At 40.9% G+C, this 19,644-nt stretch overlaps 1 protein-coding gene and 1 long non-coding RNA gene across 2 annotated transcripts in view; both read left to right on the top strand.

Annotated features, from left to right (window-relative positions):
- Positions 1–13,313: 13,313 nt before the first annotated feature.
- Positions 13,314–18,118, top strand: LOC118206548 (BCL-6 corepressor-like protein 1). The gene is made up of 4 exons (XM_035379351.1): positions 13,314–13,513; positions 13,838–13,929; positions 15,699–16,046; positions 16,417–18,118. The coding sequence occupies exons 1-4, from the start codon at positions 13,314–13,316 to the stop codon at positions 17,361–17,363; spliced, it is 1,587 nt and encodes a 528-aa protein (XP_035235242.1). The 3' UTR covers positions 17,364–18,118.
- Positions 18,119–18,166: 48 nt separating this feature from the next.
- Positions 18,167–19,644, top strand: part of LOC118206900 — a 50,953-nt gene continuing 49,475 nt past the window's right edge. The window contains exon 1 of the long non-coding RNA XR_004761270.1: positions 18,167–18,846. This is a non-coding gene — a long non-coding RNA (uncharacterized LOC118206900). The remainder of the gene's footprint in view (positions 18,847–19,644) is intronic.

Genomic DNA, 19,644 nt, shown 5'->3' with positions numbered 1-19,644 from the left:
TTGTCTTGTTTTGGGTATAATTAGGTTATTTTAAATAAATGTGAATTTTTAAATGCGTCAGTGTTTTTGTTTTTGTCACGGCCGTTGAGCCAGGTTGTGACAAATTTCAAATCCATTTTATTGCTGGAGCACAGAAACAAAACAGAACCCCCCACCCCCCAGGGTTTGGTGGACCACAAGGCTACAGGGCGGGTAACACAAAACCAGCCAAGAAAAGCAAGTGGAAGAAGACAAGACAGCCATTAAGTGTGCTGCAATGTTTATTCACAATGTGCAACCAAATTAGTTGATATATTTGAGGTGTCTATTCACAATACTATTTACAACAAAGACACAATGGGTAGCACAACAGGAACAAAGAAGGGTAGGGAGAAAGACTATAGGCATTGCCAAAGGAAAGAACTTGAAACAAAACATAACTAAAACGTTTAATCTTAAGACCACTAAAACAACTCAAGCAAAACTAATTACTACAACTAAACCAAAAATTCAGGGAGTGGGAAAACCTCTAAACTAATGTCTGTGACAGAAACCAGCCTACATGCACAGTTTATCCCAACTTACCTAGTCGCTCTCCCAGGAGGACCATAAAACCAAAACCATAAGGAACAGAAGTGGAAAAACAAAATACACAAATGAGCACAGCATTTCAAATTTACAAAAGCAAAACAGGCTTCACACAGCAGGATGGCTGAGAGAAGGATCCAGGGTGTTTCAGGTGGCTTTATATTCAGGTGGACACTGGTGATTGGATAAACTGGAAGGGCAGGATGGTCGATGATGAGTGGCAGTTGACTGGACCAATCACAGAAGACCTTGAAGTGACCAGGCAGTAAAAAGGGAAAACAGACTAGAAAAAACCACCACCCGATTGCCACACCCTGAACAGAGTGTTAGTCTCTGGACCAGGAGACAAGGGTTCATGTCCCCTCTGACACAACACAAGGCATGTAACAGCCACTGCCCAAATATGGACTGCACTGTTTTTTTATTTCCTCTTTTTTCAAGTTTTAGTTGAGTGCAACTTTATTTTTCTGAATGATGAGCTAACTGTATAGGCCTGCATTGCTTTGTGATGTTTTTTAACTCAACATCATTGACTCAATCTTTTCCTTTTAATTATATATGCATGCCCAGTTATGTGCATGTGGTCAGGTTAACATCAGACTGTTGCTACTACTGTTTTTATTTGATTTCTTTTTATTTTTGATTTTTTGATTGCCAGCAGGACTATCTCTGCACTGACCGAAGCTAGACAGGTAGTTTCAACCAGGTTTCAACTAGCTACTTGAAACCTGGTTGTTTCAAGTAGCTAGTTGTAATCCCACCCTCAAACGTTTCCTTAACTTGGCTCAACCATGGACATGTATATATGTCTATGGGGAGAGGCCAAGATGGCGTAGTAGCCTATAGAACACGACAGAATCCTCTCCTAATTGTCGTTCTACTATAGCAACTTAGACCTGATTAATATCACGTAACTTGTTCAAAACAAGTAAGACATTAGTAAATGATATTGATTTCACTCCATACATCAATCTTGCATCGACATTTCAGGGTTAGTATTAGTACAGAAGCGGACTTTTCCCAACTAGCTAGCTAGCTAACTTTTTGCGATCCGAGTCTCATGCGGTGTAGTTCATGGCTAACAACGGGAACAAACGTAAGTCTCCAAACGCTGGTGCTAGCTCATCACATCCAGACTCTCCATTGAAAACCCCAACTACCAAAAACAGGAAAATATTCTACGATGATATTGCGCAAAGCATCATTACAAAACTAAGTGGCAATAAATGAGAGAGCAGATGGCTTGCAGGCAGGTATTGAATTTGTCTTCGCTGAAGTAAAAGATCTAAAAAGAAAAATGGAGAATACGGTCATAAGAGTTGGTAAAACCGAACGAAAATTGGCTGAGATAGAAAACATTGAATATTGAATATTAAAATAGAATATATATTGGGGAAATATACAAATATGAAAATAATTTTGGGTGGAGACTTTAATTTAACTATAAACGATACCATCGACAGATGGCCTGCAAAATCTAGTGCCAATCTGAATGCCATCTTGACAGACTTCTTGTAAAAGCTAAATCTTACAGATATATGTTTAACGAACCCAAATATGGTCAATTTTACTTGGGGAAACAAAAGTGGCTCTCTTAAGTCCCGAATAGATCTATGGCTAATTTCAGAAACTATGGTGGACTCTACACGTAGAGCTGTAATCTTACCGGCCCCGTTGTCTGATCATAAAGTTATTTTATTGGAAGTAGTTATGTCTGCCTGTCATCAGTCAAGAAAGAACTCTGATTACTGGAATCTTAACAACTCTTTATTAACACACACATCCTTAAAAAAGGATATCTTAGAGAAAATAAATAAGTACTGGCAATTAGGTCTTACTCAAAATGCATTTAGCCTTAATTAGGAACTCCACGAATTTGAACTCCGGAAACTGATGATGGAAACAGGAGCGGAGTTAGTGAAAAACAGAAGAAAAGAAAAAACCCAATTAATTGCAGATATTATAACACTAAATAATTTGGCACCTGATAACATGTCTGAGGAAAATAAAGAAAATTAGCAGAATTACAACTTAAATTAGACAACATTTACATTTGTAAAGATAAAGGAGCTTTTATACATTCTAGGAAAAAATGGCTCGAAGAAGGGGAAGAAAATTCAACATATTTTTTTAAACTAGAAAAACACCATCACAAGAATAATTGTCTAATAAAATTGAAAATTTATGATTCGATTATAGAAGACCCCCTAGAAATCTCTAAATACTGTGAAAATTTCTATAAAAAACTATAAGTCAAGTTCCTCAATTTCTGACATACAAAATTATCTCCAAAAATTAAAAGATGTAAAAACATTAAGAAAATACAAGCATATGTGACTTGCCTATTACTGTAAATGATATTAAAGATATTAAACTCATAAGTCTCCAGGTACTGATGGTCTAACGGCCGAATTCTATAAAAAGATTCTCCATTGAATTATCACTCTTCCTGCATAGGGTATTCATGGAAAGTTTTGATAATGGACACCTTCCCCCTACCATGACTCAAGGTCTAATTAATCTTCCAAATTCCAAAACCACAAAAAGATAAATTGCTTATTGATAACTGGCGTCCAATTTGCCTCCTCCAAAACGATTACAAAATAATAGCCACATGTTTAGCTAAAAGGATTAAAGATGCTCTTATCGATATAATAGATGAAACCCAGTCAGGTTTTATGGCAGGCAGACACATAACCAATAATATAAGACTTGTACAAGCCATCTTAGATTATTCAGACCTAGTGACTTATGAGGGATTTATTCTTTTCTTGGACTTTTATAAGGCTTTCGACACCATAGAACATGAATTCATTTTTAAAGCACTAGATCTTTTTGGTTTTGGTAGTGCATTCTCAAAAATAGTAATTGCTCCATCAAATTATCACATGGCACATCTAAAAGATTTAGCATTAATAGAGGTATTCGACAGGGGTGCCCAATATCACCGTATCTATTTTTACTTGCCATGCAAATTCTTTCAATTCACATTAAAAACAGTGGTATTTTGGGTATATCGATTGCTGATAAAATTATCTCCATCAGCCAACTAGCTGACGACACAACATTATTTTTAAAGAACAAAGACCAGATTAGAAAGTCTATTGAAGTAATCAATACCTTCTCCATAGCTTCTGGTCTCTTTTTAAACATAGCAAAGTGTGAACTACTTCCTATTAAAACATGTGATGATGAAAGGTTGCATGACATACTGGTAAAAAACACAGTTAAATATCTTGGAATAATTATAAAGAAAGACCAGAACTCTAGAGCACTAGAAAATTTTAGCCCTTTGATCAAAACAATTGAACAGAAATTCAATGTCTGGCTTCAAAGGGACTTTCAATTTCTGGAAGATCTTTGATAACAAAGGTAGAGGGCTTATCTAGAGTAATTTATAATGCCCAAGCAAGGGATGTACACAAAGATTGCTGTACTAAAATAGACAAACTTCAATTAAACTTTAACTTTATTTAATTTTATTTGGAAAAAGAAACCACACCTAATTAAAAAGAATGTGTTAATGAATAAGCCATGATCTGGTGGTATTAGTGCTCTAGATTTCTCCATTTTAAACATAACCTTTAAGATAAACTGGATCAAAGCTTTTCTCAAGAATCCATCCTCAATTTGGAATGTTATGCCCTCTTTTATTTTTAATTATGTTGGTGGCTTACCTTTTTTGTTAAAGTGCAACTTCAATATTTCCAAGATTCCACTAAAACTTTCAGCTTTTCATAAACAAATGCTCTTAAGCTGGTCACTAATGTATAAGCATAACCTTTCTCCACATAAATATTTTATATGGAACAATGATGACATACGATTTAAGAATAAGACTCTATTTAATAGGAGGTGGTTTGACATATTATTAGTTAGTCCGCTGTTCAACTCTGCAGGCCATCCACTTACGTATGAATAATTCCTTAATTTATATAATTTTCCAGTCAGTCCAAAGGATTATGCTATTGTGTTCGATGCAATTCCCACTGGTGCCAAAATACTACTGGCATCTGCGCCCAAATGAAAAGACTGTGTGATTCCTTCCTTTGGCCCTGGTAACATTTATATTGATGCTGAATGTCCTTTAATAAGTGTCAAAGCTACTAACCAATGCATAAGGAATATAATCCTCAGGGATAGTGTTACTACTTCCCCTGCAGTATTTTTTTGGAACAACATATTTAACAACATCCAGTGGAAATGGTCATGGTTACTGTCAAGAAAATACTTAACTAACAAGGTTAAGGAAGTGTCATTCAAAATAATGCACCGATGCTACCCTGTTAAGACCTACCTCTCTAAATATAAGATCGATATTGCAGCTAGCTGTAGTTTTTGTAGAAACAAGGATGAAACTTTAATTCATCTTTTTTGGGAATGTGCATATAGCAGTATCTTCTGGACTGATATAAATACACAGGAAAATCACCAATTTCAATGTGAAAAAAGAGCATGTCTTATTTGGAGTAACTAAAAATGAACTTAATGATGTCAATTCTTTGTACATTATCAATCTAATGTTATCTTTTGGTAAATATCATATACACACCCAACTTCTTTGTATTCAAAGCCACTTTTAACCAATATATAGAAACTCTTAAATTTAATAAACATTGTAAAGCCATTAAAACTCTAAAGATTCATAAACATTTTTGTCTTCCTGACCATGCTATGCTAAGCCCCTGAGTTAGTGTATTTTTTATTTATTTATTTTTTTTACATTTTTTTTTTACTGTCATTATTTATTTTCTTTCTGTGTGTACTTTGTTTCACTTGTATTCTGTTGTCTGTATAATTGTATTATACTATATAACTGTAGTTGCAATTGCAATGTTCTGATTTTTGATCAAAAGAAAAAAGAATGTCTAAAAATATGTCTATGCGCTCAACAGTGAGGTTCTGGAAGTGAAAATCCCATTCATATTCTGAATTGGGGATTTTGATTATTATCCATAATGTCATAACCATCCAAGGTAGACTTACCACGAGCTATCAGATTGTGAAACGATGGATATATGCTCCTGTAGAAACCACAAGTCTGTATGTTGTCAACCTTGTTTTAAAGGAGTACCATGGTGATTTTCACACTTTCTCAGTTTTATGTGCTATTTGCACAAGAGGCATTGAAGAAACACAATGAGTAAAGTATTAAATATGTCCGTTCTGTATTTTTGGAGAAATATGCGTTTTAAATTTATCGTCCTATTTTCAACCGGTTGAGAAAGTTGTCAACTTGGTGCGTCACGAACACAGTAACCACTCCCCTTTCCACGCCCCGTAAACCCATGGATAACTCGAGACCAAGCGGCCAAAACCAGACATCGTTTTTGAAGCTCATTTCCTGGTCTTGTTGTTCCTGGTTGCTCACTAGCGCCACTACGGTTGGCTCCAGTATAGGTGTTTTCATATCCGGTTTCCATGTAAGTCTACGGTACAAATGCGGTCAAAATACAAAGTCAATAAATTTTTCTCATGAGAACAAATAGTCACAAAATATGTGTGTTTTATTCGTCTTATGACTGTCCATGGGTCGATTTCATGATTTGTTGTGTCATTTGGGCACTGTTATAATATTTGTTGTGGACCAATGAGGTACAGTTTACGTCACTTCCTGATTACTGTAGAGGACTAAACTACAGTAGGGGCTACAGTCTATGGTCACTGGGGTGGGCGGTGGCGCCTCTCGGCCTTGACATTGCGGCTCCGGCCACGGTCCACCTGTGTGAAGTCAGAAAATGCAGGCATCCCATTTCGTAGTGATTTCATTATGGCGTGTGCTATTTACAGCTGCACTAGACGACCATAAAATAATCCTCCTCTTAAGTTTTTCGGTAGCCGAGTCATTTTTACTATTTCCTTTAGCCTACTTAACCAAATAATTAGTTGGCAGAAAGCGTAATCAGCTTGCTATATTTGGTAGTCCAGTAGCCTATGCTAAAACAGTTCGCAACTTCGGCTACCAAGCCATTTGACTAGCTAGCTAACCCTAACCGGCAAGCATTCAATCTGTCAGACGTGTTTGACGGCTTGTCAGTCGTGTACATTCCGTAAATGTCTATCTGGGCCATGCTTCACGCATGTGACAAAGCTACTATAATCCCGATTTTGGGATAAACACTTTTTCAGGTTCACAAAGCGAATTAAGAGTCTCAAGGTTCATTTGCTGAATAACATACAACACACGATGAAATCACACACACAGAATTTAACTAAATTAACCATCTTGGCATTTAGAAAGGAACATGTTTTTAGCATTTAAGAGACCGACAAGCTAGGCATTTAAGACAGTGGTTCTCAGAATCGGTCTTGGGGGCTCCTTGCGTATATTGGCTTTTCTCCATTGGTTTTGATGATTTACAAGAAAAAAAAAAAATAGCCTAATAATAATTAGAAATTCAATGTACATTATTTTTGTCTTCATGCACCAGGTGGAAAACTTGCTGTACAAAGTGCGTTGTCATATTTACACGCCTGCAGATCAGTTATTAAAATACTTGGTAGATTTGTTAATCACCGCTGACAGTGTTAATTTTTATTCGGCAGAAAGTGACTTGCGAACGATCGGTCAGCTAGGGTCACCCAGCAAGTGAACACCACAAACGGCGATGGAGTAGCTAGTAGCAGTTACTGGCTCATTAACTGACTGTGGCGAAAACCTACGACGATAACTTGCTCGGTTAACAGCAGGTGTACCAGACAGTTATACGAAAATTAGCCTAGTCAAATCGCCAGTAGCCTACACATCTCTGATTGACTGACCATCAGTGTAGTCGATATTCTTCCCCTGTGGTTCATATTGCTAATGCGTGAGCTAACCACGGATAGCCTACCTAGCTCACTGGCAAGCTGATATGCTAGCTAAGCATATTCGTTTTGCTGAGAAACATAAATTGAAGATAACTGAACATAATTGTATTATTAATGTCATACATGGGTGGTTCTTAGACTACAAGCACTTTCATGTCCTTTGGTCATATTTTGTACAGTTCCCTCTCTCTTTGTTAAATTAACAATAAAACCATCTTAGAAACTTTTTACCATGTGTCCATTATGATTTTTCCTTACTTTTCAACAGCCTTATAGGCTTCAATATCACTGTTTTGCCCTTGTCCCACACCCAGACTTTTAAAATTCAACAATGAAAATAAAGTGTAAAAATATAATTTATATGAAATCATTTAATGTTCCTGAACAAAGTAATACTCAAATAATAAAAAACATTTTAGTATTTAATGTGAGACAGTTGTCAATATTTTTTACACAAAATATAGTTGTCACACAGTATCACTGTCATTTCCACCACAGCAATGTAATTTCTGTGTTAACACTGTGTAACTGGTAGCCTATATTCCTTTTTTATTTCAATTCCACCCTTGTAATGAAGTAATATTTTTCACCGGGTTGTCCTCGTTTATATAGCCTGCATGAAACAACACGGTAAGAACGCTCATCGCGAAGTATCTAAGATGCGCTTTTAGTAGTCCATCTTCGGAACATTGTAGTTTTACCATGACAGACCCACGTCAATAACATCCGCCGTCGTATAATTACGTAGCCTAGTGTAAGTGCAGTCGGATTCTCTTAGCACCCCGGTTGTCTTTTCCTAAGTCCTTTTGAATTCTCCTTCACATCTTTCCTTAACCTCATGACGTTTTCCATCGAGGTCAAAGAAAAGTGGTTAGGAAAAGACATAGGACATCATTTTTAGACTATTCGGACGCAGCCTGTCTAAATTACTGTCTAAAACTGGACTCCGGATATCCGGGTTAGTTGAGCCTCTCGCTTTGAGTCTCTCTGGCTCAACTTTATGCACAGGAATCTGTCGAGCGCGTTCCATTGACCCAGTCAGGTGAAGGCTGCGCTGCTGTTTCTTCAGCCGGCTAGCCAAAATCTTGTTAGGTAAAAAAAAGTTCTGCGCATTTTGAGGATGGAGGAAAATCTGATAATTTCTGTTGCTGCATTCCCAGTGTTATACGAGACAAAGAGCAGCTATTACTAGCTTCTTGTTGTGGTCCATGGCGGGTTTGAGATATATTGTGTTATCTGGATTTTAAATCGGCAGCGAATAATACGGTTTGATATCTGATAGATTGCTAGCTTGTTAACTTGGCACTAACTCCACTAGCCCTAACCCAAAAACTTAATTTAAACAAATTAAGTCAGTTATACTTAAAGAGTAATGTTAATTTTATTCTGTTATTCCACTCCCTTGCAAGATTCTTAGACAAAGTATATTGTGATGCTCCTATATTTATACACGTTGCATGAGTGGGAACATATTTTCAGCAGGACTTCGTAGCGCCCACCACATATTTTTTTTGACACGCCCCCAAGCAGCCAGGCGACGTGAAGCGACGCGTCGACACGCGATGTTTGACGCTGCAGTTGACATTCACTGTTACTGCTGGTTTTTGTAGCGCATTGATTTTAGAAAAGGCAGAGGTGTCCCTTTACTGGGAATTAATCCACACCCTTGAACCAATGAGAATCAAGTATTCAGGCAAGCCATTGTATAAAGTAAAAGTATTTCTCTATAAAGCCATGCTCTACTCTCAAAAGATAGCAAGAACCATCATATTTCAGTTAAATAATAACTAAATGTAATATTTCCTGGTATTCATCCATTTGTTCAAAGAATCTAAAGCATGGCTGAGTGTATGCAAGATAGCGGCACAGTGGAATTGGATATAGATCACAGACAATTATTGAAAGCTATACTGAACCTCGGGAGAGTTTTCAGCAAGAAACTGAGCAGCCAGTAATTTACAAACCATGGTAATGTCTAAAAAGTTTTTTGTATGTTTTTTCTTGTATGTTTTTGTATCTTATTAAATTAATCACCTGCCACCGCAGAGAACCGGGTTCAATCCCCAGCAGCGGTACTTCCGGCTTGGTCAGACGTTCCTACGAACACAATTGTCAGTGTTCGCGGGTGGGAAAGCCGGTGAGGGTATGAGTCCTGATCGTTGCATTAGCAACTCCTACTGGTTGGTCGGGGTGCCTGTTCAGCAGGGAGGGGATCTGGAGGAGATAGCGTGAACCTCCACACGCGTTACCCTCTCCCAGTGAAACTCGCTTTCAGGTGAAAAGAAGCGCCTGGCGACTCCACATGTATCGGAGGAGACGTGGTAGTTTACACCCTCCCCAGACCGACAGAGGATAGCGCACCGACCAGGACTGTGATACACACGGGGAATTGGTATAAATTGGGGAGAAAATGGCAAAAAAATATATATATATATTATTTTATTTGCTATTTTGTTGAGAAGAGGTAGAGAAGGAAATATCTTCTGGATGCCATACAGTTGAGGCCAAAAGTTTACATGCACCCAGGCTAAAGACATTCAAACTCAATGTTTCACAACTCCACACATTTCATGTTACCATACATTTCCTGTGTTAAGTCAATTAGGGTATCTCCTTTATTTCCCTAAGAGGTCATTTCAAAATAGCCAAGGGACAGATTTATTTCAGCTTTTATGTACTGTACCAGATTTTCAGTAGGTCAAAAGTTTACATACACTTTGTTAGTATTTGGTGGCATTACCTTTGAATTGCTTAACTTGAATCAATAACTTGGGGCAGCCTTCCACAAGCTTCTCACAATACTTTACCAGAATTTTTGCCCATTCTTTCTGACAGAACTGGTGTAACTCTGTCAGGTTTGTGGGTCTCCTTGCTCGGACATGCTTTTTCAGTTCAGTCCACAGGTTTTCTATGGGATTCAGGTCAGGGCTTTGTGATGGCCACTCCAATACTTTCACTTTGTTGTCTTTAAGCCATTTTGTTTTAACTTTGGAGGTATGCTTAGGATCATTGTCCTGCTGGAAGACCCAGTTGCGACCAAGTTTTAACTTTCTAGCTGATGTCTTGAGGTGTTTGTAGTGGCGTTTTAAAAACAGATTTCAACTTCATGAAAAGCCACTGATGCAGCATCAAAGACATTTTGTATGCAGGCAAAAGAAAGATCAAATGAATTCAGCTTTTGGTAGGTTTAATCAAACAAACAAACAAACAAACAAACAAACAGAGTTCCAACCATGCCTCTCTCTTGTTCTGGTAAAAAACCATGTGTCCTCCCAGCCAGGTGCATTCCCTTACCCCAGTTACCGGCCTCTCATATGCTGCCTGAGTGAGTTATGCCCCCTAGTGCCCAAAAACAATAAAACAAAACAATAATGATAATCAAATAGTGAAATAGCTTCTACAATGTTGCTTCAGTATTTCTAGATAATCCTCCTTCCTCATGATGCCATCTGTTTTCTGAAGTGCACCAGTCCCTTTTCTAGCAGAACACCCCCACAACACGATGCTGCCACCCCCATGCTTCACAGTTGGGATGGTGTTCTTTGGATTAAATGCCTTACCCTTTTCCCTCCATACACAGCACTGATCATTATGTCCAAACAGTTCAATTTTTGTTTCATCTGACCAGAGAACTCTCCTCTAAAACGCTAGGTTTTCGTACTGGTGAACACCTGAAAATTTAATTCTGGCTGTTTTATGTCAGTCTTCCTCCTTCCTTGTGCGACAGCATTTCAGGCCATAGTGATGTAGGATTCACTTAATAGTGGATTTAGATACTTTGGAACCTGATGCCTCCGACTCCTTCACCAGTTCCTTTATTGTTGTCTTGGGGTTCAGTTGAAGCTTTCGAACCAAAGTTCGTTCAGCCCTGGGAGTTAATTTGTGCCTTAATTTTCTTGCATCCAATTATTTGTACAGATGTTCACGGTACCTTCAGTTGTTTGGAAATTGCTCTTAAGGAGGAACCGGACTTGTGGAGGTCTACAATTTTTTTTTTTTGAGGTCTTGGCTGAGTTGCTTGGATTTTCCCATGGTATCAAGGGCAAAAAGGCAGTGGCTCTAAACATAGGCCCTTAAATACAGCCACAGGTGCCAGTTAACTCCTAATTATGATAATTGGCCAATGAGAAACTTCTAAAAAACATCTTCCAGACTGTTTAAAGAGTCAGTCAACTTAGTGTACATAAACTTTTGACCCACTGGAATTCTGATATAGTGAATTAAGGCTGCATTAAATCTGTCTCTAATCGATTGTTTTAAAATTACCTCAGATGTGAAAGTAGATGCCCTAACTGACTTGCCAAAAAAAATGTATGGTAGCATAAAATGTGCGGAGTTGTGAAAAGTGGAGTTTGAATATCTTTAGCCTAGGTATATGTAAACTTTTGGCCTCAACTGTAAGTGATTAATGGAAAACAAACAGCCACCTGGTCACAGGCATTTATAATAAGAACACATCAGCTTGTTTTGTATAGTAGGCTATTTGCTTTTTACCTGGGTGTTAAGAAACAAAAAAAAGCAGCTTTCCTCCTCAATTTGGACATTGCCACATCTCACTTCACAGTAACTTACGAAGTTGCTTGTGCATGAGTTTTGACGTTCATTGTTTTTTCATAAATAAAGCCCCATGCTTCATAATCTGAGGATGTAGCTGATCACCGTAAAAATAAATCCCACTGGTTTTTGCTCGAGATTGCTGTTCCCCTGCTCGAGTGCTTGTGTCTGACACACACTTCCTGTTTGTGGTGGAAAGAGTGAGAAATGTTTGAAAAAGTTTGTTACAGGATTGTATTGTGCTTTCAATGTGTATTTGATATTAGTTTGGGCTTTTTGTTTAAACAAAACCCCAATATTACAGGTAAGGTAAGACTGTTTTGCTTCTATGGTGAAAATCTTTGTTGCTGTTAGGGGACGGGGGGGCTTTTCCACTTTTTTCCTCCGTTAAGCACTTGGCTTGCAAACTAGCCGGTTAGATAATTCGGCCTCCTCCTTGCTGAACGCAGGTTTTTTTGTGTGGTTTTTGAATCTCCCAGGAGCATTCAGTTTATTATAATATTATAATCTGATTCCGGGTAAATTTTGGTTGTAGGCTGTTCTGAGATAAACAAAATATTTCGTAGTACAGGGGTTCCTCCTGTCATTGCTATTTTGTAAAAAGCTAGCCAAGTTAGTTGATTATAAGCAGAGGGATTTCACTGTTATTTATTCAATGCTTAACATTAGATAGTTAAAAGTGCCAGTCGTCCGGAGCCAACTGCACACTTTTAAGTTGAGGGCTTGGTAACTCTGTCTCGGCATTTTTACATACTAACATTAGCTGTAGTTTATTATGAATTTATTCCAGATAAATTTTTGGCTGTATTTTGTTCTGGAATATAATTAAAATATTGCCTAATACAAGTGTTTCTTCAATCATTGCTACTTAGTATAAAGCTAGCTAAGTTAGTTTATTATAACTGGAGTGATTCCACTCCGGGTAGTTCATTTTCTTGTTACTTATTCAGCACTTAACATTAGATAAAAGTGCCTTATTTATTTATTTATTTTCCCTCTCCGGTTTCTGCTGCTAGTTGTCCAGACCCACCTGCATGTTATTTAAAGTGTGGTCTTGGTGCTTCCATTTCGGCAGTAACTTACTCTAGACATAGCGAGAGATAGGGTGATAGTTAAGGGCTAAAAATGTGGCCAAAGCTGTGTGAGGGTTGCAGGATGATTGCACTTCTGGAAAGCGATTTCCAGGGCGAGTTTGTCTGCCACCATTGCCAACAGGTTGAGCACCTTGAGAGCAAGATTCTTGATCTTGAGGGCCAGCTTGCTGGACTCCACAGTTCACAATTATCAGAGTTCCGGGAACTGAGTAGTGTGTCCTATAAGGATTTGGTGTGCACGCCACAGCTGGGAAGGGGGGAGAAGCCAGAGCAGGCAGGGAGAGATAGATGGGTGACAGTGGGGCACAGCCGCAGAAAAGGGCATGCGCACTACACAGTGGCGAATCTCCAGAGGTTGTGGTGTCCAACCAATTCCAGCCCTTGCAGGAATTGGATCTGGCTCTTGACTCTGAGAGTGGGAGGACTGAGGAGGCACTGGGCACCCACATGACCACATCCTCTCAGAAAAGGGAGTTAGTGATAGTGGGGTATTTAATTATTGGGGGGGTAAACAGCATAGTCTGTTTGCATCGAAAGGAGTCACGTACGGTTTGTTGCCTCCCTGGTGTCCAAGTAGATCTCCTGGAGTATGCAGACAAGCTCCTGGGCAGAGCGGGGAGGGATCTAGTGGTCATGGTTCAGGTAGGTAAAGGTAGGTTTGAGGTTCTGCAGGACAACTTTGTTGAGTTAGCAGAAAAGATTTGGAGGAGAACCTCCATGTTAGTTTTTTCTGGAATACTATTGGTACTACGTGCAAGAGGAGTGCAGAATTTTATTTGGAGGTTTAACATGTGGCTACAAACCTGGTGTAGGAAAGAGGGGTACAGGTTTATGGGGCACTGGGACTTCCTCTGGGACAGGGGTGACCTGTACAAGCGTGATGGGCTGCACCTGAACCGGAGGGGTACTGCTGCACTGGGCAAGCGTATCCTGTAGGACAGGATTATTTAAACTAGGGACTTGGGGGGCAGGCAGTTCAGAAAGTGAAAAGGGGGGGGTAAGTGCAGACTGCCAGGATGGAAGCTGTCAGGGCTTCCTATAATAGTGTGAACACTAATGAAGTCTTGTTAAAGCAAAGTTGTAGTAAGGGTGGCTTAGGATGGCGCGGGGTGAGGGGACGGGAGAGGATGTGTAGAAGCAATAATCTGAAATGTCTTTGCTTAAAATGCTACAAGTATAAAAGTAATTTTTGGAACTTGAGGCTGCTATAAATAGAAGGGGTTATGACATAGTTGGGATTACAGAGACCTGGCTTGGGGATGAGGATGGGGATGAATATAATATAGAAGGGTACAAACTCATTAGGAAGGATAGATCCAGTAAGAGAGGTGGGGGTGTAGACTTATGTAAAAGAAAATTTTAATGTGCAGAAAATTCCAGAAATTAACCAGCTTGTGCCTAGTGAGGATATTTGGATAAAGCTCATAGGCGAACATTAAAAGGGCCTTATGGTAGGAATGTGTTACAGGCCTCCAGCTTCAGACAATAGTGTGAACTCAATGCTTTTTGGAAAAATAAAACAAGCTTGTCAGGATTGTGAGACTATTATTATGGGTGACTTCAATTACCCTGCTATTAATTGGGAAATGATGACAGGACAAGGAAAAAGTGAGGAAGAATTTTTAGATTTTTAGCCTTCTTTTGGCACAGTATGTCAATCAGCCCACAAGAGGGAAATCAATTCTGGGTCTGGTGCTATGTCATGATCTGGACAGAATTTGTAGCATAGAGGTAACTGAGCCACTTGGGCCTAGCGATCATTCTGCAGTTAGATTTGATGTATTATGGCAAATTAACAAGGCCTCCTCTATGGCCAGAAATTTTATTTTTAGACAAGCCAATTTCAACAAGATGCAAGAAAATTTAATATTGACTGGGTGAAACTTCTTAACTTCTTAACAAGACTGTGAATGAAAAGTGGGTTAGGTTCAAAAGGGTTATTCTTGATGCGCAAAGTAAATTTATTCCAAAGATAAGGAAAAGTACTTGCCCCAGTGGATGAACAAAGCCATACAGGATAGTTTTGAGAGAAAAATTAACAATATAAGATATATAAAAATGACAGCACTTAGAGTAATAGGGCTGAATATTGTAATATGCATGTTAGGGTTAAAAAAAACCTATGGGAAGCCAAAAGGCTCTTTGAAAGGCGAATTGCCATAGATGCAAAAAGTAATCCTAAAGGTTTCTTTCAATACTGCAGTAGGAAAGGGAAAGTCAAAGAGGATATCAGGTGCATCAGAAATGAAGAAGGATCATTGCTTTCTAAGAATAAAGATATTTCTGATGCCTTAAATAGATATTTTGTTGATAGTTTTACAAGAGAAGAGGTTACTAGACTCTTTGAGTACTCTTGGGTACATGCCAATAGAGTACATAAAGAGTTAGCTGAGATCATTTTTAAACCACTGGCAGGTATTATAGTCCTTAAAAACTGTAGAAATACCTAAGGACTGGAAGCGAGGTAATATAATACCTGTCATGGTTCTGTGGTTTGTCTGCGTTTCCCTTTTTGGGCCGCCAGATGGTGGCACTTCAGTTTTTAGTTCTGTTAATTCACCCTGTTTAATTGTATTATTGTTTTCAATTAGTCAATTATTGTTTTTTGGTTGTCTCGTTTTCCCTTCCCTCTCTGTGGCCTGATTGTGCATTGTGCCCTGCTGGACTCCACAGTCCCGCCGGTTTTGAGTAAGCCGGAGGTGGCTGGGGGGACCTCCGGGCCAAGTCCTGCCATTGGACAGGCCCGCCTGTCCAGTAGACAGATGGCAGACAGACTCTTTGATACATGCCAGGGGTCGCGCCCATTATTGGACTACGCGAAAGAGTTCAGCGCTGTGGCTGCACAGACGGACCGGCCCCAGCCCATAGTTTGCCAACTGTTTAGGGACAACATGAAGCTAATTTACTCTGACCTGGAGGGGTGCTGTGACTTTAAAGCCCTATTAGCAACGGCATTCCACTGGGAGTTTCTACGGGGGGCCGCAGATATGCCCCCTCTGACCGAGAAGTACTCCCAGCCCAGTGCGCCGAAGCCCGCCATTCCACAGGGGCCACCTGCTCTGCCCGTTGTCCCGCAGGGTCCGCCTGCTCTGCCCGTTGTCCCGCAGGGGCCGCCTGCTCTGCCCGTTGTCCCGCAGGGGCAACCGCCGCCTGCTCTGCCCGTTGTCCCGCAGGGGCCACCGCCGCCTGCTCTGCCCGTTGTCCCGCAGGGGCCACCGCCGCCTGCTCTGCCCGCCGCCTGCTCTGCCCGTTGTCCCGCAGGGGCCACCGCCTGCTCTGCCCGTTGTCCCGCAGGGTCCACCTCCGCCTGCTCTGCCCGTTGTCCCGCAGGGTCCACCACCGCCTGCTATGCCCGTTGTCCCGCAGGGGCCACCACCTGCTCTGCCCTGAGCCCCGGAGAAGCCCCCTGCTCTGCCCCGAGCCCCGGAGAAGCCCCCTGCTCTGCCCCGAGCCCCGGAGAGGCCTCCACAGCCGTCCAGAGCCCCGGAGAGGCCTCCAGAGCCATCCAGAGCCCAGGAGAGGCCTCCTGAGCCGTCCAGAGCCCCGGAGAGGCCGCCTGCTCCGTCTGTTGTCCCGCCGCGACCTGCCCTGGCTGCTGTCCAGCAGGCGAATGCCTTGCCCAGTGTCCATGCCGTGCCCAATGTCTGTGCCTTGCCCAGTGTTCATGCCTTACCCAATGTCTATGCCTTGCCCAATGTTTGTGCTTCGCCTAATGTTCACGTCTGGCCTAGTGTTCTCGCTCCCCCTAGTGTTCCTGCTCCCCCCAGTGTTCTCGCTCCCCTCAGTGTCTGTGCTCCCCCTAGTGTCCGTGCTCCCCCTAATGTTCTCGCTCCCCCTAGTGTCCGTTCTTCGCCTATTGTTCTTGCTCCCCCTAGTGTTCCTGCCTCGCCCAGTGTTCCCGCACCCTCTAGTGTCCGTGCTCCGCCTAGTGTTCTCGCGCCCCCTAGTGTTTCCAAGCCGTCGCTGCCCCCACCCAGTGCCCAGAGACTTCGCCCTATCCACTTTCCCAATCGTGTGTCTGTCTGTACTCCTGCCCCCTTGTCAGTTGTCCTACCTGCTTGCTTGTCTGCCTGTTTGCCCGCGTGTCTGTCAGCCAGTTTGTTAGCCTGTTTATCTGCCCCCCAGGCCGTCGGCCCGTCGGCCAATCTGTTCTCCCGTCTGTCTGCCTGTCTGTCGGTGTGTCAGTCTGCTTGTTTTTTGTCCTGTCTGCCCGTTTGTCAGTTTGTGTGTCAGTCTTTGAGTTCACCCCTTTCCTTCCCTGTCTGTCTGTCCCTTAGTGTGTCTGTCAGTCTTGCTGTGTGCCTCCCCACCTGCGTGTCTCTTTGTCTGTCCTTGTAGGTCTCCCAGTGTTGTCCCTGTCTCTGTGTCAGTCCGTTCCAGTCTGTGTTAGTCCGTTTCTGTCAGTCTCCGTCCACCCCAGTGTCGTCGGAGTCCAGTTCCATGTAGTGTCCTTAGTCCGCTCCGTGTCTGTCTTTTGTCCAGTCTTGTGTCGTGTTGTGTTTGTATCTGTTTCGTGTTGTGTCTTGGTGTTGTTCCGTATGTGTCAGTTTGGCCCAGTCCGTTCCTGTTGAGTTCAGTCCCTTCCAGTCTAGCCCAGTCCGGTGTTCTGTCTCGTCTCGTTCCAGTCCAGTGTTCTGTCTTGTCTCGTTCCAGTCCAGTGTTCTGTCTTGTCTCGTTCCAGTCCAGTGTTCTGTCTCATCTCGTTCCAGTCCGGTGTTCTGTCTCGTCTCGTTCCAGTCTGGTTTATTAACAAAAAGTAGATTCCATACCAACATTAGGAAGAATTGTTTCACACACAGAGTATGTGTGGAATAGCCTGCCAGGTCACGTAGTAGAGGCAGAAACTCTGGGGATTTTTAAGACTAGGCTTGATACAGTATTAGATGCTGTCTAGTCTGTAGGCAATCAGAGCACTAATGGGGGCGACATAGCTCAGGAGGTAGTCTGGCAGTTGGAGAGTTGCCGGTTCGAGCCCTGGGCATGTCGAAGTGTCCCTGGGCAAGACACCTAAGCCCTAATTGCTCCCAACGAGCTGATTGGTACCTTGCATGGCAGCCTTTCACCGTTGGTGTGTGTGGGTGTGAATGGGTGAATGAGAGGCGTCAATTGTAAAGCGCTTTGGATAAAAAGCGCTATATAAATGCAGTCCATTTTACCATTTTTTAATTTAGTCAGGAAAATGGCGAGCATTGTTGGCCTGTTCTCATAATGTAATGTAATGTAATGTTATGTTACTTGATTACTTGAAATGTGCTTGCTTGATTAACATTAGTATGTGCAGAAACCCCTCTATATGTGCATTATAGGGCATTTTTATTCACTGTTACAATTATTTTGTCCCTTTTACAGTTATACTGACTAGGTCGTGTGAATGTAATATTGGACTGCCTGTACTTTGGTTTCAATTGAGTCCTACTCGATTAAGTTGAATGAATGCAATTGAAATGTGTAATCACTACTGACATGTTAAAGCTGTTTGAAGTTCAATTTCATACTGCTAGACTAAATGTTTTCGGAGTAAATGAGCAAAATCCAAAATCTGTTACCTTTATACAGACTCCCCTATGCCTACCTTTCACGAAGATAGTTGCAGCTGCAGAAAACAAACAAAAGCCCGGAGAAGAGGCTGTGTGGTAGTTGTAATACTTCAGAAACATACTTTCGAAACAAACTTTATCAGAAAAACTGCCACTTCAAGCCATAATTCAACCTAGTAATGAAGATGATGGTTCAGGAGGTGGAAATTCACTTTCTGGGGATGAGGATGTTCCATGAAATTGAGGATGGAGTGCGTTGAGATCAAAGTGAAACCAAAACCAACGTGAGTAATTATTCTAGTATGTTATGTGTTGCTTTTACTGTTCATGTAATAAAAAACAATTGTTAAGATTTAACTATATATTCTACTACTGTATTGACTATTATAACTATTAAATATAGGTCTTGTTTTGCAGTCAACCTACAAAATCACCTTAGGTTTATAAGGGTTGAAATGATGTATGATTTGATTTATTGTAAATAAAAATAATTCCTTATAACCAAAAACTACTCCCAGATTTTTACTTGCATTGCACAAAAACTATTTCGATGATATGTTTCCCACAAAAGTTGAATTTCTCCGTTCTTTTGTGTGTGTATTCAGCCTTAAATGGCTACTGTAGCAGCAGCGTACCAAAAGGTTATTGACAGTGTTACATTTATGATGCGTTACTTTTATACCTCTCTTATATATATATATATATAACTCTTCCCCACTTTTCAAATGCAAGCCTGTTTTTAATGTTGGTTGATCTGACATGTGTGATCACTGGAGTTGCAAGTCTCCCCTGTGTAACAAACAAAGAAAAGCAATGTGTGTTCAGAAATAAGTGAGTTATTTGACAGTTAAAGATTAAAGGGAGTGCAGAACTTTGACATAAATTGTGATGGGAGGGGGGGGGGGGGGGCAGAGCAGAAATTTAGAGCTGGCCCTGTTTTCAAATAGTTTTATAAAGAGTAATTAATTGTTCTTGAAGTAAAAAATGCCTACCCTCCCAGGATCACATTACCGAAGACTACTTGCTATGACCATGTACCCACTTGTGAACTCCAAACAACATATGTAGCTTCCAATACAAGC

Source organism: Anguilla anguilla, chromosome 10 (assembly GCF_013347855.1).
Source record: "Anguilla anguilla isolate fAngAng1 chromosome 10, fAngAng1.pri, whole genome shotgun sequence".
NCBI lineage: Eukaryota > Metazoa > Chordata > Actinopteri > Anguilliformes > Anguillidae > Anguilla > Anguilla anguilla.
The sequence above is the reverse complement of the archived record's forward strand: the minus strand, read 5'-3'. Positions and strand labels throughout refer to the sequence as shown.